This window comes from Oculina patagonica, chromosome 13 (assembly GCF_052425735.1).
Source record: "Oculina patagonica isolate OP01 chromosome 13, crgOcupat, whole genome shotgun sequence".
Classification (NCBI taxonomy): domain Eukaryota; kingdom Metazoa; phylum Cnidaria; class Anthozoa; order Scleractinia; family Oculinidae; genus Oculina; species Oculina patagonica.
Window position 1 is genome coordinate 3,449,235 of NC_135770.1, and position 26,903 is coordinate 3,476,137.

Here is a 26,903-nt window from a genome sequence, read left to right on the forward strand (position 1 = left end):
TCGTTTCATTCCAATATACCGTTAGTCCTGTCCTCGGTTTGGTGTTGTTTCCTGTTTCTGGTTGTGGCGAGCAGACTGGGCCCTAGTATTTCAATGGCCGCTTTCAGATCTCAGTTCAGATCCATCGCGTCGAAGTGTTTAGCAGGTTACTTATGGACTGTTTTGCTTCAGCAGAGGTAAGAAAAAGTGGAAATATTGTGTTTAAGTGAAAGAATAGTAATAATTACTTTATAGTCTAGTTACTAGTCTCAGTCGTTGAGGTATTATTTCTGAGGATCTTGTGAAATGTCTCCAGCACAAGCATCCATCGACACAGCCCCAGCCAATTGTCTTTGATGTGTTAGGGCGACACAGTGGTGATGCGACAGCGAGAGGATGGAATCACGGCGGAAAAAATTGAATAGCCACCTCAAATGTGTGGTGGGCACGAGAGACGAGGGGGGAGAGAGGTGGGAGCCGCAGGACATGAGTGCCTCGGGGAGACCGACCGCGGACGGAGGCACCAAGCGCGCAACCGGAGGGCAAAGGCCAAAACACATCAAAAAGAGATTTTGAGCTTGGGAAGCCTGTGCCATCGACAGGGCATTTGTGATTCATCTGACTGTGAACTTTGATCGAGACGATCAGTACACCTCGTGTTTTACTGACGTTGTATCCGTGCATTCTCCCCCCGCCTCACTCTCCCATGGGCATGGGCAGCTGTAGTTTCCCCACATGGAAGTACATTAAACTGCCCTGATATAGTCCATTTTGCAGATACGGCGGCCTTTTTTTTTCCCCCAGGGTCTTTTTTTTTTTATTTTTTTTTTTTTTTTTTATTTTTTAATTAACATTATAATAATAATAAAAAATTTTTTTTCTGGGGGAAAAAAACACGCCCCCATATCGGATATGGCCCAAACATTTTATTTTGCGTGGTTGTTATTGTACCTGAGTTTGATCAAATAATATTACTTAGTCTGCGATGAGACATCTTTGTATCACGCTGAAATGAGTAGAAAAACAAAATAGACTTCAATCCGAATGCTTTGAAAATAATTATATTTTTGGCTGAATTCTTACTGCAGAGTCTGTTTTTCTACACAAGTCATCTTACGGCTTTCTGTACAACGAAACTGTGAAACGACACGAAACAAAACAAAATGTGAAATAAACCTGTAGAAATAAGCATTTCAAGTATAACTGACAATGGTTAAATTTCTGTGTGTGATAAAGTAAACGAGGATCAAAACAACGAAAGTGCAAAATTTGTAAATTTGAAGATCTGTATTCTGGGGTAAGGGGGAAAGGAAGGGAAAAGACAAACACAAAAGACGCATCTTCTGCATTTCCCTTCACTTCTTTTTGGTAATGGAATTAAGCGTTAGGTAACACGGAGAGACTGCACACTGAGGTTACTAATTGTTATAAAATGGTAGAGGAATTGTGCATGCTGTGATTGGTCAATTCGATCTCATTATTTATGGGTTAGAGACTGTTGTGAGTGTTTTGTTGACAAATACACGCACGCGCTGGCCGCACAATGAACGAGAAATTTTCAATACTGCACGAAGCGTAGCCGAGTGCAGTATTGAAAATTTCGAGTTCATTGTGAGGCCAGCAAGTGCGTGTATTTGTCAACAAAACACGAACGGACAGACTCTAACCCTTTTAATATACAATCTGAGTACACTGCAAGCGATCATCGAGTTAACGAACTTCAAACAATAAGCTAAATGTTTAAAAATAAGAAGTGTAGTAGTACATAATTACACGGGATTACATCGATAACATAAAAATCACAAATAAGCCGTACAGAAATAAAGCTTAAAATGGTTCATAAAATCTTTCATCAGCTGTGGTCGTTCATAAATACAGTCAGCGAGAAGCCTGTTCAAAGCAATTCGATTAGATGGCTTTCACAATCAAGCAACTACAAGCAAGTCAATCGCACACAAAAATGTATTTATTGAGCTGCAGTTTACCTTTGAACATGAAAGAGCTTCAAGTTGTTATCCTCTTCGATTTTGTTCGGTATTGGATCGTTGATAATTTGAGGAATATATTTTTCTTCCACTTCTACAAGCCTTGAAGCTAAAGACATTTTCAATAATGCACGATTTTTGTGCATTATTGTCAATACTGCACTTTCGGAGTTTGCTGACGACAGGTAAAACAAAATCACGTTATCTATTTTAACCAATTGCGCGCATGGATTTTGGACAGTGAACGAAGATTGTATATTAAAGTTCCATAAAGCACGCTGCATATACCTCACGCGTGTGCTTTATTGAGTTATAATGCACGCTGCTTATGTCATGAGTTTTAGGGTGCACAATTTCTTTAGCATTTTATAAAAGAAATAAAAAAAACTTGTTCCTCGTGCATTATTGAGTTATATATAAGCACTTGGGAATTTTTAAGAACACTCGAGAAGTGCACTTCTCTCAATCGACATGTTCTTAAAAATTCCTGCGTGCTTATACAACTCAATAATGCACTCAGGTGCGTTTTTTTTTTTTTTAAAATATATCTTTTAAACTCTATTTTTTTTTTCTGTTTTTGTTTTGGAAAAAAAAATACTGGGGGGGGTTTTTTGGGGATAAAATAAAAAAAAAAAAAAAAAAAAAAAAAATATTTTTTTTTTATTAAACCCTAAAAAAAAAAAAAAAAAAAAAAAAAAAAAAAACGATTAAAAAAAAAAATTATTAATTTTTTTTTTGGGCCCGCCTATATATTAAAAAAAAAAAATTATAAAAATTTTTTTTTTTAATTTTTAAAAATATAAAATTTTTTATTATAAAAAAATTAAAAAAAAATTTTTTTTTTTTTTTTAAATTTTTTTTTTTTTTTTTTTAATTTTTTTTTTTTATTTTTATATTTTTTTTTTTTTTTTTTTCCTATATTCCTTGTATAATATTTGCATATCACATAAGTGCTTGCTTCCAAATTTTAGGCTAAATTTATAGGTTCTTATAAAAATGGAGTCTAATTTGCAAATTTTAGCCTAACAGGTTCGATTCTAAATCTTAGGTTTTTACTCGCTGGTTTTTACTGTAACTTTGGCAGTTTAAACATGATGACAAAAACGGTTCAAGATGCAATGTGCTTTGACCTTTATAGACTGTCCACAGCCCTCTATTTTTTCGTGTTTTTTCGATCGACGAGCGCGGTGAGAACGGCAAGAGAACTGGATGCCAGCGCAAAACGGAAGAAGCAAGGGGGTGGGGGGCGGGGAGCGAAAAAAATAGAGGGGCTGTAGACATCTTTGGAAATATTGAATTTCCCGTTTCTCCAGAAACGGAAAATTCCCATTGGTTGAAAGGCGGCAAAAGTGTCATCACCTTGACAACGGCCGATCATGATTGCTTGCAGGCGGCGTCTTGCGGTTTGCTCGAGTTGTCATTGTTGACATGCTGTGATTTGCGATGGATCGATTATTGGAACGCTCGTTGGAGAAATTTAGAAACGTTTCGTCGCTCAAAGACGAGCAGAAAGAGGCTGTTCGCCACCTTCTTTGTTCGAAGGACGTAGTTGGAATTTTACCGACTGTACTACGGCGAAACAAATGCAAGAAGATGGGAATGTTGTTTTTCTTGTTGTTTCGCCTCTAAAAAGAATCATGAATGATCAAATTAAATCACTTGGCCGGCTTAACTTTTGCGGCATAACTTTTGGGAAATCACTTGGTCAGCATAACTTTTGCCTCGCCGAAGACGTGTGAGGCAAACGTGACATTCTTTTGAATCGCTGGTCACGATCAGCTTGCCTTGTACGAGATTCTACGCCATCTATCGGTCGCGCTTGAGATTTCTTTATTAATTCAACATGCACTTCTAGCTTTAGATGCACAAGATGAACATACTCTACTAGAACGAAATTCGTCTTCTTGCACTGCAATTCCCAAATCGACCAAGACGTCTGCCAACTTTCAGCCGTAAACCACATTCGCGTTTTGGCTGGACAAATAAATTTTCCGTAGAGATGTACGATGTCTTGCCGAAGTTCCCTAAGCGAATCGCGAATGAGCACCCGCATATTCTGCAACAATCGGAGGGACCGCTTGATTTCGGCTTTCTGCCTCTTTTTGCAGGTTTTTGGGGGTTGAAGAAGTCGTCTCAGACGAAAACGCAACATCGAAATAAAAACTCACGAGTTGTTTTGAAAACTGACACTTGTAGTCAATTAAACAAGCACTTTACCGCTCAAATTTAATTGGTCCGATTTAATTGAAAGGTCAAGAGGCGGAGTTGTAAATTACAAGGCGATGACAAGGGGAGGAGTCTAATACTTCCACTTTTATTCAAAGATGTCTACAGCCTCTCTATTTTTCTTTGGCTCGCTTCGCTCGCTTCCCGCCCCCCTCTCCCCGCGCGCTCGCCGCGCTCGCTTTGTTTGCTTTTTTGCGTTGAAAAATCGAGAGGCTGTGGACAGTCTATTGCTTTGCAAACCCATCGAACTGTCCTATTTTCCGATTAACCAATCAGAATTTTGCAGATGCCAGCGACCGCAGAAATGAACCAACTAGAAATCTTTTGGGCAGTCCTTCCTCTCCCTTCTCCCCACCCCCCCCCCCCCTTCACAACACTCTGTTTTCACTGCTCAGATTCCCTCAATCCCCATTCTAACCCCTTCCCCTTTTTACATAGACTTTGACGACATTTAACTTACAGTTGAATCCCGATAACTTGAACCCTCGGTAACTTGAACTCCCGCTAACACAAACCTTTTTCGATTTCCCTTCAGGTCATTTTCTTACTAAATTTAACCTTGATAACTCGAACTCCCGATATCTCAAACCTTTTTCGATTTTCCTTGAAGGTTCGAGTTATCGGGATTCAACTGTATTTCTTTGCACTCCTGAACACTTTTCTTAGATACAACTCGATGCAGAGATGGTTTCAGAACAAATATTGTGCAGATATTGCTCTGGATAGCCAAAGTCATGACAACACATGCAAATACCTGGCCCGGGGGGGGGGGGGGGTACTTGGGATTTCAAATGACAGGGATGATCGAATGGGGGCAAAAATCAAGACCCAAAAAAATCCATAAGGCTTCCAACATAATCCAAAAAAATCCCTAGATCAAAAATTGACCCCTCCAAAATCAACAGCAAAACACATCTGTTGTACTTTATTCGCTGAACTACGCAGCCAAGGCACCACCACGAATCTTCAATACCCAAAAACATCCCTACTTTAAATCACAAAAATACTTGCCAAGTTTTCCTATCCAAAAAAATCCCGGAGTACCCCCCCCCCCCCTGGGATACCTGGCCATGCTGGAACTCCAAAAGAACCCCAAAGCCCTGGTCTTTAGGTGTGGGAAAAGGGATAATTTTTACTTTCCTTTGTGCATCACATTCTATAATTTCTTGTAGATAACAGGAGAGAATGTGTGGTTCCAGCAAATATTCATACCCACCCCAAAGAGGGAAACTGGAAATTCCTAGTGGCTGGGGGTCTCAAAAGCCAAAATATTTAACAAGAACGCAGGTCTGGGTCGACCCCCAGAGCCGAAAGTCTAGTAGTGTAAGGCCGCTTTGCATTATCATATATATTTAAACAAGGGTTGACACTCACCTGGAATTTCCAGAGGGTGGGGGCTTGAAACCAAAAGAACAATGCACTGATATTACTTTTCTTTTGTTTTTAGGTCTGAGAATGACATATTACCAGCTAGTGGGTAAAGTTCATGTACCTTGATGGCTAAAGTCTACCCAAAGTGCAGCGACGAGAATTTCGCTCATGCAGGTCATAAGGAAGAATATGCATCAAGTAAAAGTACACACACAGGAGAGAAGCCTTTTGAATGTAACCAGTGTGGCAAGGGATTTAATCGGGCAGAACATTTGAAGCAACATAAAAGAACACACACTGGAGAGAAGCCTTTTGAATGTAACCAGTGTGGTAAGCGTTTTAATCAGGCAGGACATTTAAAGCAACATAAAAGAACACACACAGGAGAAAAGCCTTTTGAATGTAACCAGTGTGGCAAGTGTTTTAATCGGGCCGGAAATTTAAAGCAGCACAAAAGAACTCACACAGGGGAAAAGCCTTTTGAATGTAACCCGTGTGGCAAGGGATTTAATCCGGCAGAACATTTAAACCAACATAAAAACACACACACAGGAGAGAAGCCTTTTGAATGTAACCAGTGTCATAAGCGTTTTAATCTGGCAGGAAATTTAAAGCAACATAAAAAAACACACACAGGGGAAAAGCCTTTTGAATGTAACCAGTGTGGCAAGTGTTTTAATTATGCAGGGAATTTAAAGGAACATAAACGAACACACACAGGAGAGAGGCCTTTTGAGTGTGACCAGTGTGGAAAGTGTTTTACACATGCAGGAAATTTAAAGCAACATAAAAAAACTCACACAGGAGAAAAGCCTTTTGAATGTAACCATTGTGGCAAGTGTTTTAGTCAAGCAGGACATTTAAAGCGACACAAAAGAACACACACAGGAGAGAGGCCTTTTGAATGTAACCAGTGTGGCAAGTGTTTTAGTGTTTCAGGAGATTTAAGGAATCATAAAAGAACACACACAGGAGAGAAGCCTTTTGAATGCAACCAGTGTGGCAAGTGTTTTAATCGGGCAGGACATTTAAAGCAACATAAAAGAACACACACCGGAGAGAAGCCTTTTAAATGTAACCAGTGTGGCAAGTGTTTTATTCAGGCAGGAAATTTAAAGCAACATGAAAGAACACACACAGGAGAGAAGCCTTTTGAATGCAACCAGTGTGGCAAGTGTTTTAATCGGGCAGGACATTTAAAGCAACATAAAAGAAAACACACAGGAGAGAAGCCTTTTGAATGTGACCAGTGTGGCAAGTGTTTTATGCTTTCAGGGGTTTTGAGGAAACATAAAAGAACACACACGGGAGAGAAGCCTTTTGAATGTAACCAGTGTGGGAAGTGTTTTAGTCAGGCAGTCAGTTTAAAGGTTCATAAAAGAACTCACACAGGAGAGAAACGTTTTGAATGTAACCATTGTGGCAAGTGTTTTAATCAGGCAGGACATTTGTCGCAGCATAAAAGAACGCACACAGGAGAAAAGCCCTTTGAATGTAACCAGTGTGGCAAGTGTTTTAGTCAGGCAGGAAATTTAAAGAAACATAAAAGGACTCACACAGGAGAGAAGCCTTCTAATTTTGCAGATAACACTGCAACGCATATACGTTTAGACAAAGGTGACAAGTCTTTTGAAGTTAATCAGCATGGCCATTTTTACAATGAGAAAGATGTCCTAAATCAAGATAAAGTAACGTGCAGCACAGGATCAAGGATTGAGATGCATGAAAATGCCTTTAGCATAGCTGAACTTTTAAGTGACTTGAAAGACATCAAATAAGAAAAAGTATATCACTACTGATGTTTGAGTGGCCTTATATGTTTTGGGGGAAGCAGGCAAGCGAGTTTGTGCTGATCCGATGATATACTATTCAACAACTTGACACATTGTTTGTTGTATACAAGGGAAATGTCATTGAGGAATGTCTCCAACAAAAGCACCCATTCACAGGAGATATGTGATTCATCTGACTGTTTTAAGGGGTTCAATATGGGTTAAAAATGTGGAAAAAGAAATGTAATATTCGGACAACTGCAACCCAGACAGCAAATGTGACGCTGAGTCAGAGCCTGAGCAGCAAAACACACACTCAATGGACCTGCACACGAAAGGACAATAATCCAATGTCATACTTTCATGCTAATGTAGCCCAACAGAGAGGTGAACAAAAAAACACGAAACAATAGACATTTCGTGACTCTGCCATCTTCAGATGAGTCGGGGCAACACCAGCCAAGAAAGAAAAAAGATGGTATAAGCGGAATAAAAAACGAAGATGAAATGTTCTACATGAGACAAGCACAAGACAAAGAAAAAATCTGAGTGCCGGAGGGGAATCGAACCCATGACCTCCCAGATACCATTTGGGTGCTCACCAACTGAGCTATAAGAGACGTGTGGTGAGCTCGGCCATTTACTAGGTTGATACGTGACATGCATCCTGCATGTCAGTTAAAGTTTGCATGCTCTTTGTAAACGTTTGCATTTATAAACACTTAGGGCCTGTTTATATGAGAGGCGGGGGCCCCGGCTAACCGTGCTACCCTGGGCGAGCCAACTTTTCATATGTTTCTTTAGAAAATGCATTGAAGCGTTTACATGCAAGACGGGAACCCCGCCTTTCCGGGGCACTCGGTTTACTTGCCTGGGGCACCCTTCTAGGCGGGATAGCTTTTTGCCATGTAAGCGGTTATGCCCGGGGTATCACGGCTTGGCATAAAATGTATAAATTCTGGACCCAAACAGTACTATTTGACCAAAATTAGATCAAATTAGTTTTATCCGTAGGCTGGAAAATATTTCTTTGAGCAATAGCTTATTAATTCGAATTTTTAGTAGGAATGATTACCTCAACTCACGAAACAACAAATTTAATTTCAATTTGGCGGCGAAAGATTGTTGAATTTCAATTTAATTCCACCAAAAATGGAGGTAGTAAATTTCTAAAAGCTTGCACATCAAAGTAAAATAGGTTTGAAGAAGGCTAAACTTGATTATACAGTAAAAAGTCATATTTTTCTTCAGTCATTTGGAGCTAAATGGTTTTCCCACGTTGTGACATGCTTCAATGACGCTGTCTCAATTCGGGTAGAAGGGCTGTAAATTCTGCATGTAAAGGTGGGCTATGTTTCATCCCCTTTAGCCGGGTAACTCGGTTAGCCGGGGCACCCTCCCTCCATGTAAACAGGCCCTTAATTTTTAGACATCACAAATTTAATACTACCTTATTGTTACGCGAAATTAAAGACCCGCGAAAAAAGGTTCTCGTGAAAATTAACAACGCGAACTTTAATACCTTTCTATATATTTTTTTATAATTAATCTACGTTCTGTCAGCTTATTATATATTTTTATTGGTACAGTCGTCAAATCAACTTTTTTTTAAAATCGGAAATTATTTTGGGGGGTTTTTTTTTTTTTTTTTTTTTTTTTTGGTGGGGTGGAAATTTTTGTGGTGAAAAAAAAAAATTTTTTTTTTTTTTTTTTTTTTTTTTTTTAAAAAAAATATTTTTATTTTTTTTTTTTTTTTTTTTTTTTTTTTTTTTTTTTTTTTTTTTTCTACCTTATTTTTTCCACTACCAACTCCCCTCTCTTTTTTCAAAACAACCCAAAAAAAAAAAAAAAAAAAATAGATAATTACTTTAGCTCACAGCATTATTGGGTATATTGCAGGCAGCTGAAGTCGCACTATTATAATTATTGACCCTCCTAAAACCCTACTTCCTCTCTCTCTGTATTACATCAATTTACATCAATCGATTTCAGTCACTTCCACACTTAGTCTTATGATTTGGTTCATGGAATAATTGATTATTGCTGCAATAATTGATTTAAATTGCTGAGAGAGAACATTATAGGATTTTAGGAGAGTCAGTTACTATTTTGCAGGAACAATCTGTTGAAATATTTATGATAATGTATGCGGTTACAACAGACTCTGATTGGTTGACTTTGACTGATGTAATTGCTTAGAGTTCTTGTTTCATAGCTACGTGATGTTTTACACTAGAAGCATGTTCAGTTTAGATCATTTTATATGTAAGTGATAATCGGGCCATCAATTTATAGAGTGGTTTTCACTTGAGTGTCGAAAGTAAATTGTGTTTACTTTGGTTTTGCATTAATACGCTTTGTGAATGGCTTAAAAATCTTGCGCTACTTTCTCAGCCAATCAGAACTAAAACCAAAACCAATCATGACTCGCTCGCACATGTTTTCCCGCGCTTTGTGCCAGCTACAAAGTCATGTATTTGCTTCGAGTTTTGATTGGTTTACTGGATTGTCTGTGTCCTTTGTGATTGGCCAGAGTAATTACTTTGGTTTTGGTTTTACGACACTCAATTGAAAATTGCTCTATATGTAGTTCCCAAATGGTATGTAATTAAGGGATGCCAGGAGAAGTTAGTGCATGAACACTGGAACAGGACAGTCCTGACTGGGGCTCCCAATCTAAAAGTATTATTTTGAACACATGAAAGTTTCATGTGACCCATTTCAAGAACAGGGTATCATTTTCAATGTAAATTGGAGATCTGGGTGACACGTACTTATCCAAAACATACCAAAGTACCTCCCCCCCCCCCCTGGTCTCCCAGGTAGGAACATGTCAGTGTGGAAGGATGTTTAAATAAAATCCGTTAAGTGTCTTGTAGTGTTCTGTTTTGGTTTCCTGGTTTTGGTTTTCTTTTGTTTTGTGATCTTCCTGACTTGGTACTTGAAAAAGAGAGTTTAATTAACTCCTGAAAAGTAAATGGAATAATAACAGTTGAATCCTGATAACTTGAGACTCTCGCTAGAGACTTTCGTAATACTAAAATCTGTTTTTACCCAGAACTCAGGAGCTTATCCAGGTTTTTGTATTATCCAGGCAAATATTTTAACTCTTCCACGGATGGGATTTTAGTCCATCGTGGGGATACTCCCAACATTAAATTATCCATTTTCACACCTGGGTGGAAAAGGCACTGTGGAGCAAAGTGTCTTACCAAAGAACACAGTGCAGTGACCTCGCCCAGAGCTCTATTAAATCTGGACCACTTGATCCAGAGTCTACAGAGGCAGAAATGCAATGATAAACATTTAAACTTGTGTTTTCTATTTCCCCAAATATGCAAAATGTCTGCATGTAACCAATCAGAGTGCATGTTCTAGTAATATTTTGGGTTTTTAAAATGTTGTTTGGTTTGATATCTTATTAGAAATTTACTGGCTCCTTGTCTGTTACTGGGTATTGCGCTATCTTTGAACTTATTTATTCATTATTTTCCCTGTGTTTGTTTCTCCCGCTTTTTAAGGACGGTGCCTACTAATAACAAAGTATTTTTGCCCGGCCGAAGACTATGCAAGAAATGTAGATGTTACCAAGGGCTACTGAAATTCAAAAAGAAAATTGAGGGTAGCTACGCAAATTTTCGAGATAATTAGGTTTGAAATCTGGAAAAAAGTGCTGACGTGGCATTTTAAAATAAAATAAAACTAAATACAATTAACTTGCAAATTCCATTTGAAATTGATTTTTCATGAACAAAATCAACATTAAATATAACAATCTTTACAATAACTAACAAATAATGTCTTTGGAACTGCGTGATCCACGTTTTTATTAACAAAATAATAGACCATTTTACAGTTGTCTGCTAAGTGACCTGGCCTTTGAATGGAAGTGAGGCTGGAGGTGACCTTGTTTTGATACAGACCTCACTGCTTTTGTTGTGTAAATCATGTTGTTTTGATGCTAACTAGTTTGCATTTACATGATAAAGCAGAGAGGTTTGTATCAATGCACGGTCACCCTCAGCCTCACTACCATTCAAAGGCCAGGTCACTTGGCAGGCTACTGTAAAATGGACTATTGCGTTTGAGCCATTTTTGACTCTAGCAGCTCTCACTTGCACGGCCAAAAAATCTACCTAAACTTTCTTTTCATTAAATGAAAAATTAAACATGTGCTCTATAGACTTACCACTTACATTTTATAAAATAAAAATTAGGGGTCACCACGCGTTTTTAAAAGTTATACTAGTTGTTTTCAGGTTCTATAAAATCGCTTTTGGGGTCTGTTACATTTTTGCTATCCCCTCCCTAGTGAGTTGAATATTTGCATCTCGCGCGTGCACTACGCCATTTGTCACGGTTAGTAGTTTGCGGGTAACGTTTTAGCGCTCAGCGATTTGTTTTTAACTGTTAATGTGAGCCATTTTCAGTGGTAAGCGGTCAACGGTTACTGATATGTTGCTTTTCCGCTGTTCCTGGCTTAGGATATGTCCATAAACTGGATTTTGTCGCAGAGAAAACTTTTTTGATTTTTAGTCGTGCGCTTGTTCGCGTAGTTGAATTCGTCATTTTGAGCGAGCAAATTAATTAAAAGCGCGCGCGCCCAGTGTGATCGATGCATTGCGTGATGCGCAGAACAAGTGCGCAGTAGCAATAGGAGGCACCGTCCTTAAAGAGTTCTGCTTTCGATCGATTAATTCCAATGTTCCCTTAGTCCTGTCCACGACTTGATTTCGTTTCGTTTCTGGTTGTCGCGAGAAGACTGGCCCTAGTATGGCCGCTTCCAGATCTTATTTTTAGATCCATGGCGTCGAAGTGTTTTGCAGGTTACTTGTGGACTGTTTTGCTTCAGTAGAGGTAAGAAAAAGTAGATATATCGTGTTTAAGGGACAGTAGGATATTAAATAATGAGTCACTTTTGTATCGTACTGAAATGAGTAAAAAGTCAAGACAGACTCCATTTCGAATGCTTTGAAAATATTTTGTATCCTGCGTAGCAGGGCCCAGACCTGCAAACTCTCACGATTTTTCATATTTTTTCACGGCGTCTCGACAAGTCTCCCAATCTCACGGTTTTGGGAGAAAATCATTCTGAAATGCTTGCAGTTTCCTTTTCTGCTGCGAAAATGAATGGTTTCAGATTTTGTACCCGCAAGAATGATGACAGTTGATCAAGCGCTTCCACATAATTTTCCCGGCGTATCCAATCGAACAAAATCGAACCAAAAATCAATCGAACCCAATGGAACACCAATCGTTCGATTGGGTTCGGTAATCGAACAAAATTGGACATCTATTTTGCTGTGAGTTCGATTTTCGAACTAATCGAACACAATCAAACTCAATCCGATTCGATTTTGTTCAGAATCCCTCTCTTGAAAAGTAAAACACGCAGGACTTATCAGGGGGACTGAGGAGTTTGGTAATCAAACACTCGATTGAATGCGATTGTCGACTGTTCGGTAATCGAACGTTCGATTTTGTTCGATTGACCAAATTTTATTGTGAGTTCGATTACCGAACCCAATCGAACGATTGGTGTTCGATTGGGTTCGATTAATGAACGTCGATTGGATACGCCGGGAATTTTAAGGTCACTCCATCGAAATAGAACTGACTATAGAGTTTCGCTCAAACTTTGCCTACTGGTTGTTCATCCCAAGAGAGCTTTAATTTTGAAACAGAAATAGGGGTCCTGGTTTTCGATTAGGAGTGGAAAGACCTTAAATATGCCCTGTAATTCCTTACAATATCAGACTGAAATAATTATTAACTATTATTCAGGAGTACTGGCTAAGTCCACATTTCCGTTCATTATTTATTTTTTTATGACGTAAATTTGTTAATATTCATTTTTACCGAATGGTAATGAGGTGTAGTGATCATTCTCGAAGCAATGTGTTTCACTCACTCCATTCTGATATTAAACCGCAAAAAATTATTAATTCATGCATTTAACGGTAAACTGTGCTGATAGAAAGGTTCTTTAAAACGCCATTCAGCACATGTCAATCAAAAACAAATTATCTCCAACGTCATCCCTAGGGTCTCTCTCTTTCAGGGAACAAGGTTGAATTTTCACAAAACAAATTGAAAGAGGATCAGTTACACTGATCCTTCGGTGATAAAAGAGAATAGAATTCGCCCTACGAAGCCGCAGAGCATACGCTAGCAATGACATATTCACGTAAGAAAACATTCAAAGGTTGAGGTTGTTCACAATAAAATGATGATTTACATGTACCTCTCTTGCGAGCCAAGCCATATAGAAAAAGCCGCCATTTTCTTTATGTGGGCGCGCTAATCATGTGTGAAATTGTGCGCAGTACGGGATAGATATATAGGTTTAGATAGAAAGATAGCTTTATTAATTAAAAATAATTAAATGACAGCCAACAGTCTGAATTGCTTAATTATTTACAATGGGTGATTCCAGAAAATATCCATACCATACACCACTTTCATAATGGCGGCCAATTTATTTATTCTTCTGTATGTTAATTAGCCCTACTGGCCTCGTTTTAGAGTAAAAATTCTTTTGAATTTTTCACATGCTGACGAGGCCAGTAGGGCTAATTAACATACATATAAAAGAATAAATAAATTGGCCGCCATTATGAAAGTGGTGTATACCATGGATGGCTTCCATATTTAAGCCTCCCTTGCCTTCGGAAATTCCAAAATACCCACATAGCCCATATATATATTTATATATTACTAGTTATGCAATGCTTTCGAGTGGTATACCATGGAATATCCCACAAGTCACTTGTTGGATATGAGATCGTTATAGCCAACTCAGCGCTACGCGCCTCGTTGACTATCTACCATCTCATATCCAACGTGCGCTCATGGAATAATTGTTAAGTGTACCATGAGAAAGTGTTGTGAAACTATTTTATACTATACCATAGAAAATACGCTTACTAAATTTGGTTGAGAATACAATCGCTGCGCACGATGTGAAGGTTGGGTTGAATACCGTCGAATATACAACGGCTTTCCTGTATTCTGATTGGCTGTATTTTCTAGAACATGGTATAAATGGGAGTTCCCCCCCCCCCTGCCGCCCTCACCAGATTTATATAACAAAACTCCTCATTAGGACCCCAAACCTTTACTTTCTTTTCTCTTTTGTTTTAAGGCCTGAGAAATTACAGCATATTACCAGCTAATGGGAAAAGTGCATTTACCTTGATGGATAAAGATTACATGAGTTGCAGCAACAATTTCACTCAAACTGCCAATGAGGAAGAATATACGTCAAGTAAAATGGTTTCGCCTGATGGGGAAGCATTTAATTGCAAAGATTGTGGCAAAAGTTTTCCTACTTTTGGCCGTCTCAACAGACATGTAAAAATGCACACAGGAGTAAAGCCGTTTCAATGCAGTCAGTGTGGCAAGTGTTTTAGCGAGAAAGCAAATCTAACCCAACATAACGAAACACACACAGGAGAGTTGCCTTTTGAATGTAACCAGTGTGGCAAGTGTTTTACCCGTGAAGGAAGTTTAAAGCAGCATAAAATAACGCACACAGGAGAGAAGCCTTTTGAATGTAACCAGTGTGGCAAGTGTTTTACTAATGCAAGATATTTAAAACAGCATAAAACAACACACACAGGAGAAAAGCCTTTTAAATGTAACCAGTGTGGCAAGTGTTTTAATCGTGCAGGAGATTTAAAGCGACATAAAATAACACACACAGGGGAGAAGCCTTTTCAATGTAACCAGTGTGGCAAGTGTTTTACTCAAGGAGGACAATTAAAGCTGCATAAAAGAACACACACAGGAGAGTTGCCTTTTGAATGTAACCAGTGTGGCAAGCGTTTTTATCAGGCATCTCATTTGAAGCAACATAAAAAAACACACACAGGAGAGAAGCCTTTTGAATGTAACCACTGTGGCAAGTGTTTTAATCATGCAGGAAATCTTAGCAAACATAAAAGAACTCACACAGGAGAGAAGCCTTTTCAATGTAACCAGTGTGGCAAGTGTTTTATTCAATCAGGACAATTAAAGCTGCATGGACAAACGCACACAGGAGAGAAGCCTTTTGAATGTAACCAGTGTGGCAAGTGTTTTTATCGTGCAATTCATTTGAAGCAACATGAAAAAACACACACAGGAGAGAAGCCCTTTGGATGTAACCAATGTGGCAAGTGTTTTAGTCATTCAGGAGATTTAAACCAACATAAAAGAATACACACAGGAGAGAAGCCTTTTGAATGTAACCAATGCGGCAAGTGTTTTCGTCAGAGAGGACATTTAACAAAACATAAAGAAACACACACAGGAGAGAAGCGTTTTAATTTTGCAGAAAACATATTGACGCATATACATATCCAAGGTGAGAAGCCTTTTGAAGTTAATCAGCATGGCCAGTTTAACCATGATGGGAAAAAGATTTTAAAGCAAGATAAAGCAACGTGCACCACAGGAACAACTTGTAGCACTGAGAAGCATGAATATGTCTTCAGCATTGCTGAACTTTTAAGTGACCTGAAAGAAATCAAACAAGAAAAAACATAATGTTACTGAGAATCATGTGACCAGTATTTTCACCCCAGGGGGGGTCAATTTTTTGGGTCAATTTTTTTTGGGTATGTGCCGCTGGCCTCTCAGAACCCCTACCCCATTATAGTCATATTCTATGGCCTATTATAGACCCCATCTTAGTCACTTTTGGGTAAATGTAATTTTCATGACCCCAACTTAGTCACTTTCTGTTTTGGCATCTACCGTATAGATCCTAATGGGAGCCGTTTGTCAAATATTAAACAACAGCAAAAAATATGGTTACATTTTTTTTCGGCGAATCTGTCTGTTTATAAATCACAACTTGCCAGAATTTTCTTACTCTCAAAATCCTGGAAAAGTGTGACCCCATTCGAGTCACCCTAGAAAAAACATGGAAAAGACGACCCCATTATAGTCAGTCCAGTCGTGAAAATGCGACCCCATCCAGCGGCGCATCCCCATTAGCCCATTTATAGGAAGTGCCCCCACCCGTTATTTTCACATACTGTGCAGACCACTGTTATTCTAAATGAAAATAATTAGCTTGAGGGAAATCTCGAAACAACTTTAATTATACATCTAAATAGTGTGACACAGGTGTTTAAGCCATGTAGCTTTGAATGGGTTCCAACAAATTAAGACCTCTTTCTTCTAACAGTGACATTTTTTTCCTTGCTCAATGCCAGCTCCTGCTTGGATTTCCTTACCAGAAGCCCCCCTCCCTCCCTCCTTTTGCCTTGATTGCCATGCTTTGCCTGCAATTGAATGCTGCCTTGTCATTTGGCTTATTCTCCATGAATCTTATGGAACCTAAAAATAATAAGAATGTTAAGTAAGAATAATTGGTTGGATATACACCCTCTCTCCCACATTTCGAGATTCCACTTCTCCCACTCCTCCCTCCTACTACCTGCACGAACAGGAAATTCCCAAATACCATTTATCTGGGGACAGGAGTGTGAAATTTTTTTTGGAAATATAACCTGAAAGCATCATGTCAGACCAGAGTGTGGGGACTTCCATAAATATATGGCATGCAATGCATGCAGAAGCAATGATGTTTACATAATTTTTAGGAAATCTGTCAACAACTTTACGTAAATAAAAGTAGCTGACACCTTGTGCACGATAAAGACTGTTATCTAACTGCAGGTAACATTTTTTAAACATAAAAAGCAATGTTAGTGATTGTATAAAGAGCATACAGTGGAACCCATATTAAGCGGCCACCCCCTATTAAGCGGCCAGTTGCTAAAGTCCCGAAAATTTTGTCAGTATAATACTGTAAATTAAACTCCTTTTAAGCGGCCACCCCTATTAAGCGACCGTGGCCACCTTTCTGCCGACCCGATGAGCGTTCTTTCATATTTTTACCTCTTTTTAATGGCCAATAATAATGTAATATATTGATATTTAAATAAATTTCCCTGAACAAGCTCAGATCGTGATGGCGGATAAAATCATTCAAACACAGGTTTATTGTCGTCTTCATGTGATTCCTTTATTCCTTTTCACCTTTTTTTGTATTGAAATAATGCAACCTTCTTAAAAGACCTTGTGCTTATTTCTGACAAACCCCTATTAAGCGGCCAACCTCTATTAAGCGGCCAGTTGCCACTTCCCCAAAGGGTGGCCCCTTAATAGGGGTTCTACAGTACTGTAGTGTAATAGGATCTGATGGAATTCAAATGGATACTAACAGTATTTATGAATTCACAGGCCAATGATGCATTTTCTTCATAGATTTGCTTAATTGAACAACAAATTTTTTTTTTCTTTTTTTTTTTTTCTTTGTCCCACGCTCGTGTCATGTAGAATAATATTCTTCACTATTTATCACCGAGCTTAAAGCTGATTTCCAGTCCGTACTGCGCAGACTCGGGGTTTGTTTACGTTTTTGTTTTGAATTCGTTGAAACGTTACACTTCGGTGACAGCATATATGAAGTTTTTTAGTCCGCCATTACAGTTCGCATCGTTCAAGAATTTACGATGAGCTAAAAAGGCCGGTTTGAAATAGCGTCAAGGTTCTTCTACTTGTTATTATTTGTTCTGCAAGGATATCTGGCGTTAATAATGAAGAAACAGGTAAGTTTGTCACGTAATTTTTAGTTTTGCTTTGTTTGTGAGGCTCACATAAACATTGCAGCCGAGATTGCGCAGTACGGACTGTAATTCATCTTTAAAATCTACCATCTTTATTATTTACAACAATATTTTATTTTATATTTTAATTTTTTAGATTTCATTTTGTTGTCTCAACAAAGATTGTGTTATGTTATAGCATGACATCCGATTAGCGACATACAACATGCGTGAGCTAGCTAGCTGCAAGAAAAGTCAAATGATCTCTTGTTCTTTGTGTCTACTAAATCTAATAGATCCCATCATGTAAAATTTAGTCTCTTTCGTTTATACATTGAAGTGTACTGTTCCATTCAAACTGCATGGAAGTATTTGCATTTGTGTTCTTGGCACCGATTTCTTGTTAAGTTAAACTTGGTTTCTGTTTGATCGTGCGAAACAGGTTAGTTTGTTTTTCATTAACTACTCTAAGACAAAGTGGACTTATTACAGATGAATCCCAATAACTCAGTGAAATTCCAGCTCGTTCTCTTGATGAGGAAGTAAAGTGATCTAAAGTTAAGTCTGTGCCTGGCCCATAGGTCAGGAGCTTATTCAGGTTTTTGTAGCATCCAAGGGGAGTGTTTCAACCCTTCCATGGATGGGAGTCTAGTCCATCACAGGCCTACCTACAGCATTAAATTACTTATAAATGTCTGCATAATCAGAGTGTATGTTAGAATTATATGAGTTTTTAATATTGTTTGGTGTAAGAAACGGTATTAAAATTGTATTCGTCTTTGAAATGAATTCATTTACTTTTCCTGTGTTTGTTTCACGTGCTTTTTGAAGAGTTCAGCTTTCGATCGATTCATTCCAATGTTCCGTTAGTCCAGTCCTCGGTTTGGTGTTGATCTTGTTTCTGGTTGTAGCTCGTAGACTGGGCTCTAGTACTTCAATGGCCGCTTCCAGATCTTATTTCAGATCCATCGCGTCGAAGTGTTTTGCAGGTTACTTATGGACTGCTTTGCTTCAGTAGAGGTAAGAAAAAGTGGAAATATCGTGTTTAATAGACAGTAGAGTAAAAATTACTTAGTCTGCGATGAGTCATCTTTGTGCCATGTTGAAATTTGGAGAAAAACAAAACAGACTCGTGAGTTTTTGTCTGAGACGAACAAAGCTCAAAAGAAATGTTGAAATCTATGAGGGTTATGCTTATAAAGCTCTGGAAATTACACATCCAAACTACATTTCGCTCTAACTATCTCATTAAAGTTAAATGAAACGTTAATCGACTCGTGTTTTATACTTCGAATAAGACTAAATTTTGATAAACATTTGACAATAAAAATAAGCGGCAGTACGACACAACGTTTCGATCATTTTCAATTGACAAATAAAATAACGGTTCAACATTGTTATATATGCGGTTAGAGGTGTGATGTTTCATTAACATATTTGTTTTAAACAAATAGTTTCGCGCGGATAGAATCCGATTGCGTGTTCTGGCTAGGTTTCTTCTGTCTAATAAACAGCATTTCGTAAATCAAGCAGTCCAGTTTTCCGCTGCATTTCTTTAGGACGGAAAAATTACTGGTAAGGTCGCCGATGTTATTAAGGCCGTGATCGTTCTTTAATGCTTCCCGATTGCGGGGAACCTATGTTCATATACGTTGGTGTAAATGCCGGCTGGTATAGCCGACATAGGCTACGTTTACACGGACACGGTTATCAATCGACACGGTTTTATGACCTCGAAACCGCATCGAGAACGACATGGTTTCGAAGTGTTTACACGGAGCCTATTTACCGATTTTCCGACTGTTTTCGAATGTGATTGTATAAGCAAGCGCTGCTCTCTATGCTTGTTTCACCATGTTTACCCTTCGCAAGCCAGCCAGTTCGTGCCAAAATACATGGCCGTTTTCAAATCGATGCGGTTTCGCCGTTTTTGACCGTTTACACGACAACAAAACCACATCGTTTTGAAAACGCTCCACTTTTGACAGCGTTTTCAAAACGACCCGGTTACAGTAGTGGTCTTGATCGGTGCCGTGTAAACGAAAGGCGTAACCGCATCGCTTTCGATGCGGTTACAAATGAAACCGTGTCCGTGTAAACGTAGCCATAATTTGCATCGCACAGATCACATTCAATTTGGTAATTGTACACAACGCATTGTTGATTTATCAAAGGTGGTTTTGGTTCACACATCTTGAGATCTTCACCGATTTTGCGACTCTTGAATTCTGGTTGAAGAGTGTGATCGATTTTCTTGCTCAGGTCAGACAGTTGTTTTTTGACTCCATAGGCCAACGTTTGATCTTTAAAAGGTAATACCACTCGGTGAATAGTATCCTTGTTGTTAGGTACTTCAGCTGGCACAAGAGGATCTTTCGTCATCACTGAGGTGACAAAGTGAGAAATGGTTGAGTTAATTAGGCTTGCAGGGTACTTGAGGTTCGTAAACATCAGCTTCAGGCGATCACATTCAGTTACGAAAGACTCCCATGTAGATGACAGATGAAAAGCATGGTTTACCATGGTTTTTATAAACGATTTCTTGTACCTTTTGTCAACATGGCTTTGGTGATGGAGCAGTAGGCCGGTATTTGTTGGCTTCCGGTTAACACTGGTTTCCAGTTGGTGACCTTTCTTAAGTATTTCCATACCAACAAATGGTAACTTGTTATCCGAAGCTAGTTCCATTGTAAATTGGGTATCCGGTCACATCGTTCCAAGGTTACTTTGTTCCAAGTCACATCGTTCCAACTTTCGGTCAGATCATTCCAAAAAAAAAAAGTTACTTCGTTCCAACTAAAAGTTACTTCGTTCCATCGAAATATTCGATCGTTCCAAAATAAAAAGTTAGATATAAAAGACGATTCAAGTCATAAAAGGTTTTCAACTCACCTTATTTGCGTTTGATATATCTGTTTACAACTGTGTGTCGACCATTACAACTTACATCAAACGCTACAAGCAGAACTGAAGTAAACCACTGATTAAAACCTAAGTTGTATCGACTGAGTTGTATCGACTATCTACATTTCAGTGATATTTTAAAGTCAAGACAAAGCCCGGTCTCTCTCTAATCTCCCTATTTGATGAGAGTTCTGTTCAGCGCGCGACATGAAAGAAATGACCAACAAGTTACTTAACATAACCAAAGTCTCCCCCCACCCCTCTCTTCCCTTCTTTACTTTTCGTTATACGTGGTAGGGAACTGGATTCAAAAACAATTCAACATAGCGAACTTTTCTTCTCAATCACACCGATGCATAACGTAACAGAACCGAAAATATTCAATAAACTTGATGTTAAGCAATTGATAGAAAACAACTACGCAAGGAATTCTAAACAGGTAAAGGCATACAAATTAATTTGGAAGCTACAACGGCAAACTAAGACGTAATAAAAACCGTATTGCTCGTAACGAACGGTAGAGCGCATGCATTACAAAATTTAACAACATCGAGTAGTAATGTTTTCGATAATGTTTTCTTATAAACATTCTCTTTATTAAATTAATATAACGATCTGACTTTTCGATGGAACGAAGTAACTATTAGTTGGAACGAAGTAACTTTTAGTTGGAACGAAGTGACTTTTTTTTGGAACGATCTGACCAAAAGTTGGAACGATGTGACTTGGAACGAAGTAACCTTGGAACGATGTGACCGCAATTCGTAAATTGTATGGATGGGTGACAGTTGTTAAGTGTTGTCAAAAAAGCTTCTGCTGCTGGCACATCTTTCATCGTGGCAAGTGTGTTGTCGGCATATCACCTGTAAAACTCTGGGAGCATGTTTATACTTCGGCCGGAAGTAATTATTTTTTATTAACATTTCATTTGACTTTATTGAGATATTAAGATCGAAATGTAGTTTTGATATGTAATTTCCAGAGCTTTATAATACCCGTTTATTAGTAACCCTCATAGATTTCATTTTTTTTTTTGTTAACGTTTCATGTCAACAATAATTAACCACAAACACAAAATTATCAACGTCTCTTTGAGATACCGACTTTTTTGCGTGAAGTATGAGTCGAAGGTTTATCCTGTGCATTGTTCTTCGAACTTATCATTACAGTTGCTTTGTAGTTTAGTTTAACAATTTCCTATCTCCGCAGAGGAAATGCAGCCATGTAATTTTGTCAAAAATGGCTCGTCCGTGCCTGGTATTTATACACATATTCCTCAACATTACACAAATAAACAGTGCAAATTTCACCGAGATCTGACAATTCTATACTTTAACATTGCAAGGACCTTTTGAGGCAGTCGATTACGGCAACGAAATTAACAAATGAAACAGCAAAATATGCGTTCGACGCTTTGTTTTTGCGATGCCATATTTGAATTGTTATAGGTATACCGCTGTTCAATGTGTTCAAGGCCGTATCGTTACAATTGCTCCATGAAAAAGCTTGAAAAACTAGGGATATTTCCGACTACTGTCGGAAAAAAACATTGCGCATATAATTGCAGCGTAAACAAATCGATACACTCATGCTGAGTTTTGTCTGGGCTCTGCGAGGGTTGGATATCAAGACAGCTTCTTCGTGGGCTTAAGAAGGATTAAACAAAATCCATATATACAGTCAGAGTTAACTCTGATACCGTGAATGCTTTCTAATTATATTTGAAGATGAAATACGGAAGAATTTTGCTGTCTTTAACTGAAAGTGCCTTGGCGTATTTATGGTATGATGAATAAACAAACATGAGCATTCATTTTTTTATAATTTTCTTTGTGTTATATTATTGCCCCTCCTGGCAATTAAGGGGTAATTTGACAAGGGATTTTTGGGGGGGTCATTTTTGGTCCCGGGATTTTTTTTGGTAATGTCGGAAGACTAAGGGATTCTTTTGGGTCCTGATTTTTGCTTCCATTCAATCATCCCCATCATTTACAAGCCAGAGTACCCCCCCCCCCCTGGGGTTGTATTCTGTATGAAAGTCAGTCTTTTGCCAAGCTTCAGTTGGAACAAACCAAAAGCTGGTTTGGACAGGGGGGTGTGCAGGGAGAACAATTTTCACCTTCCTTTGTGCATCACATTATATATTTATTTCTGGTAAATAACGTGACAGAATGTGTGGTTCCAGGAAATGTCTATACCTACCCCACAGAGGAAAACTGGAAATACTGAGAGGGTGGGGGATCTCAAAAGCCAAAAAATGATGCTCAGCTGGAACTTCTACGAAGAGGGGGGGGGGCTTCAAACCAAAAGAACAACACACTGATAATTATTATTTCTCTTTTGTTTTTAGGTCTGAGAATAAAGTTCATGTCCTTTGATGGCTAAAGATTATGCAAAGTGCAGTGAGAGTTTCAGTCAAACTGGCCATCAGGAAGAATATGCATCAAGTAAAAGAATTAACTCATACAGGGACAAGCCTTTGGAATGTAACCAATGTGGCAAATGTTTTAATCAGACAGGACATTTAAAGCAACATGAAAGAACACACACAGGAGAGAAGCCTTTTAAATGTAATCAGTGTGGCAAGTGTTTTAATCAGGCAGGACATTTAAACCAACATAAAAGAACTCACACAGGAGAAAAGCCTTTTGAATGTAATCAGTGTGGCAAGTGTTTCAATCAGGCAGGACATTTAAAGCAACATAAAAGAACACACACAGGAGAGAAGCCTTTTGAATGTAACCAGTGTGGCAAGTGTTTTAATCATCCAGGAAATCTAAACAAACATGAAAGAACACACACAGGAGAGAAGCCTTTTGAATGTAACCAGTGTGACAAGTGTTTTAATCGTGCAGGAGATTTGAACCAACATAAAAAAACTCACACAGGAGAGAAGCCTTTTGAATGTCACAAGTGTGGCAAGTGTTTTTCTTGGGCAGGAAATTTAAAGCAACACGAAAACACACACACGGGAGAGAAACCTTTTCAATGTAACCAGTGTGGCAAGTGTTTTAGTCAGGCATCGAATTTAAAGCAACATAAAAGAACACACACAGGAGAGAAGCCTTTTGAATGTAACCAGTGTGGCAAGTGTTTTAATCACGCAGGACCTTTAAAGCAACATAAAAGAACACATACAGGAGAGAAGCCTTTTAAATGTAACAAGTGTGGCAAGTGTTTTAATCATGCAGGAAATTTAAAGCAACATGAAAAAAAACACACAGGAAAGATGCCTTTTGAGTGTAACCAGTGTGGCAAGTGTTTTTATCATGCAGGACATTTAACGCAACATAAAAGAACTCACACAGGAGAGAAGCCATTTGAATGTAACCAGTGTGGCAAGTGTTTTAGTCAGGCAGGATCTTTAAGGCGACATAAAAAAACTCACACAGGAGATACGTCTGTTAATTTAGCAGAAAACCCAGAGAAGCATATGCATATACACAAAGGTGAAAAGCCTTTTCAAGTTAATGGGATTGTCCAGTTTTACAATGGGAAAGAGGTCCAAAAGCAAGATAAAGCAATGTGCAGCACAGGAACAAGTTGTGAGATTAAGAAGAATGAAAATGCGTTCAGCATTGCTGAACTTTTAAGTGACCTGAAAGAAATCAAACAGGAAAAAGTGTAAAATTACTGAGTGTCGTGTGACCAGTTTTTTTCACATACTGGAAGTGACCACTGTTAATTTTGTTGAAAAAAAAATTATTAAGGGAAATCTCTATTATGCAGAAAATGTTTGACATGTTTTAGCCATGTAGCTCTGAATGGGTTCCAAACAAATTCAGACAGCTCTCCCTTTAATGTGAGAAGATTTTCCTTGCTCAATCACAGTCCCTGCTCAGATACCCTACCAATAGACCCCACTCCACTCCTTTTGCCTCGTTTTCCATAACTGCCTACAAGTGAATTAATGTTGCCTTGTTATTTGGCTTATTCTCCAAGGGAACTTTTAATAACCTGTAGTAAGTGTTAAGTTAGAAAAGTTTACAGTTGAATCCTGATAACTCGAACCCTCAGGGGAAATCAAAAAGGGTTTGAGTTATTGAGAGTTCAAGGTATTGAGGGTAAAATTAGTAAGAAAATGACCTGAAGGGGAATCTAAAGTGGTTCAAGTTAGCGAGAGGTTCTAGTTATTGAGGGTTTAAGTTATTGGGATTCAACTGTATGGTTAGATATACACTCTCTATCTCAGATTTCCAGACTCTACTTCTTCTCCTCGGTCCTCCAACCACCCACTCCCACAGGAAATTCCCAAACACCATTAGTCTGGGGCTGGGGATGTGGAACTTTTTCTGGAATAGCCTGATGACATTGTCCCAGGCTAGAGGAAAGGGACTCCCATAAAATGACATGTCTGCTTCTGATATTACAATATTTATAACATTTCATCTTGTGGTATGGTACATTTTGATGATTGAAAATGGTAGCTGAATAGGTAGCTTTTACACATTAATTTTTGTGTTTTATTATTAAATCAATGCTTCCAAGGGAAAAATAAGTTCTTTTCGGGGCTGACCTAGACAAGTCACTGGCAGCTTAAAATTACCAGTGATCATCAGGCCGTCAATTTATAATTATGTTGTCCCCAGGCACTCAGTTGATTGAATAGCTTAGCTATTATGTAAGCATACTTACTGTAGAATTAATTCTCCTCACCTCGGTTTATAAGGAGCTGAATCAGTAAGGCTTATAACAACCATAATAATTAAAACTTGTTTTTACATAACTTTTAGTGATAATATTATGTCATAAAATAATAATATGTTGGTCAAGTACCTTATTCTATCATGAAATTTATGACTCTTTGAAAATATATTTTTAACGTTTTTTAACATATTAATTTTTTTATGCTTTTCAATAACCTATTTTTGGCCAAATCATGACAATTAAGTCCCGTGAAATATGCCCATTTCATTTTCCGGAAATTACCTTATTATAGGAAATTAACACTTGTGTTAATTAAGGTATTTGTAATTAACGCGACTTACATTAACGCGAATTGAAGAAAAAATTACTTCCCAATAAAGGAAATTAACGCTAAAGAGGGGGTAACATTTCAAAATAAAGGAAATTAACGTGACGTAAACAACAGGGACATGTTTAGTTCAACACTTGTAGGCGTATAATCTTAAACGAAAACAATGTTCGTGGTACTTTTCCCACTTTGAGCGTTGATAGTGGCAAGATAAAATTATGCTTTTTCCTTGGAGTCAAGAACATCTGGACTGTAACGAAAAATTGGGGCCAAAATAATGGAAATTAACGTCATGGAAATTAACGCTCCACTTAATTAACGGCCCGGAAATTATCATTAACAAAAATTAACGCGACTTAAATTAACGCGAAAATGTGAAATTCGCGTTAATTTCATGACGCATTAATTTCCTATAATAAGGTATATTCCCACAAAAAATTAATAAGTGACAGTAAGGTAATTAAGGGATGCTAGGAGAAAATAGTGAACACTAGAACCAGACACGACAGTATTTCCTGATAGTGATTGTTTTGTAATAAAATTGATCATGACATGACTTCTTTGTGAGAAGGGGCTTGTGGCAACTTATTAAGTATCAAAGGATGTCAGTACAGCATGCTCATCATTATCTTTAAATGCCTGCATTTGCAAGAGTACCCGCAGTATTTAAAAGATCTTTTCACCCTGCGATCTGTAACTTACTGCCTAAGGAGAAGTGATATTCTTCATTTACGGAAGCCGTCTTCTACAACATACGGACTAAAATCTTTCAGCTATTTTGCTGCAAAGACTTGGAACTCATTACCAGAAATTATAAAAACTGCGACATCACTAAATGACTTCATTACAGCAATCCGACAATGTACTTTTAGCTAAGACTTTTTATCATTGGGGAGGGGGTGAATAGAACAAACTTTATAAATTTGTATTTTTATATAGTTTTAATGTGTAAGTAGTTAACGGATATAATAATATTGTTATTTCTATTTTACTTATTTTTATTTTTTAATATATATTTCACTTGTTTCTCGAAGAAACTAGCTTGTCTTAGCTATATTAAATTTGAGGATAAATAAAGTTTTATGTTATC

At 38.1% G+C, this 26,903-nt stretch overlaps 1 protein-coding gene across 1 annotated transcript; it reads left to right on the forward strand.

Moving 5' to 3' along the window:
* On the forward strand, positions 1-26,903 carry LOC144635384 (uncharacterized). The gene is made up of 5 exons (XM_078494492.1): positions 1-176; positions 5,638-7,337; positions 14,478-15,861; positions 23,203-25,790; positions 26,266-26,903. Exons 2-4 carry the CDS (start codon positions 5,687-5,689, stop codon positions 24,464-24,466), a joined length of 4,299 nt encoding a protein of 1,432 aa, XP_078350618.1. The 5' UTR covers positions 1-176; positions 5,638-5,686; the 3' UTR covers positions 24,467-25,790; positions 26,266-26,903.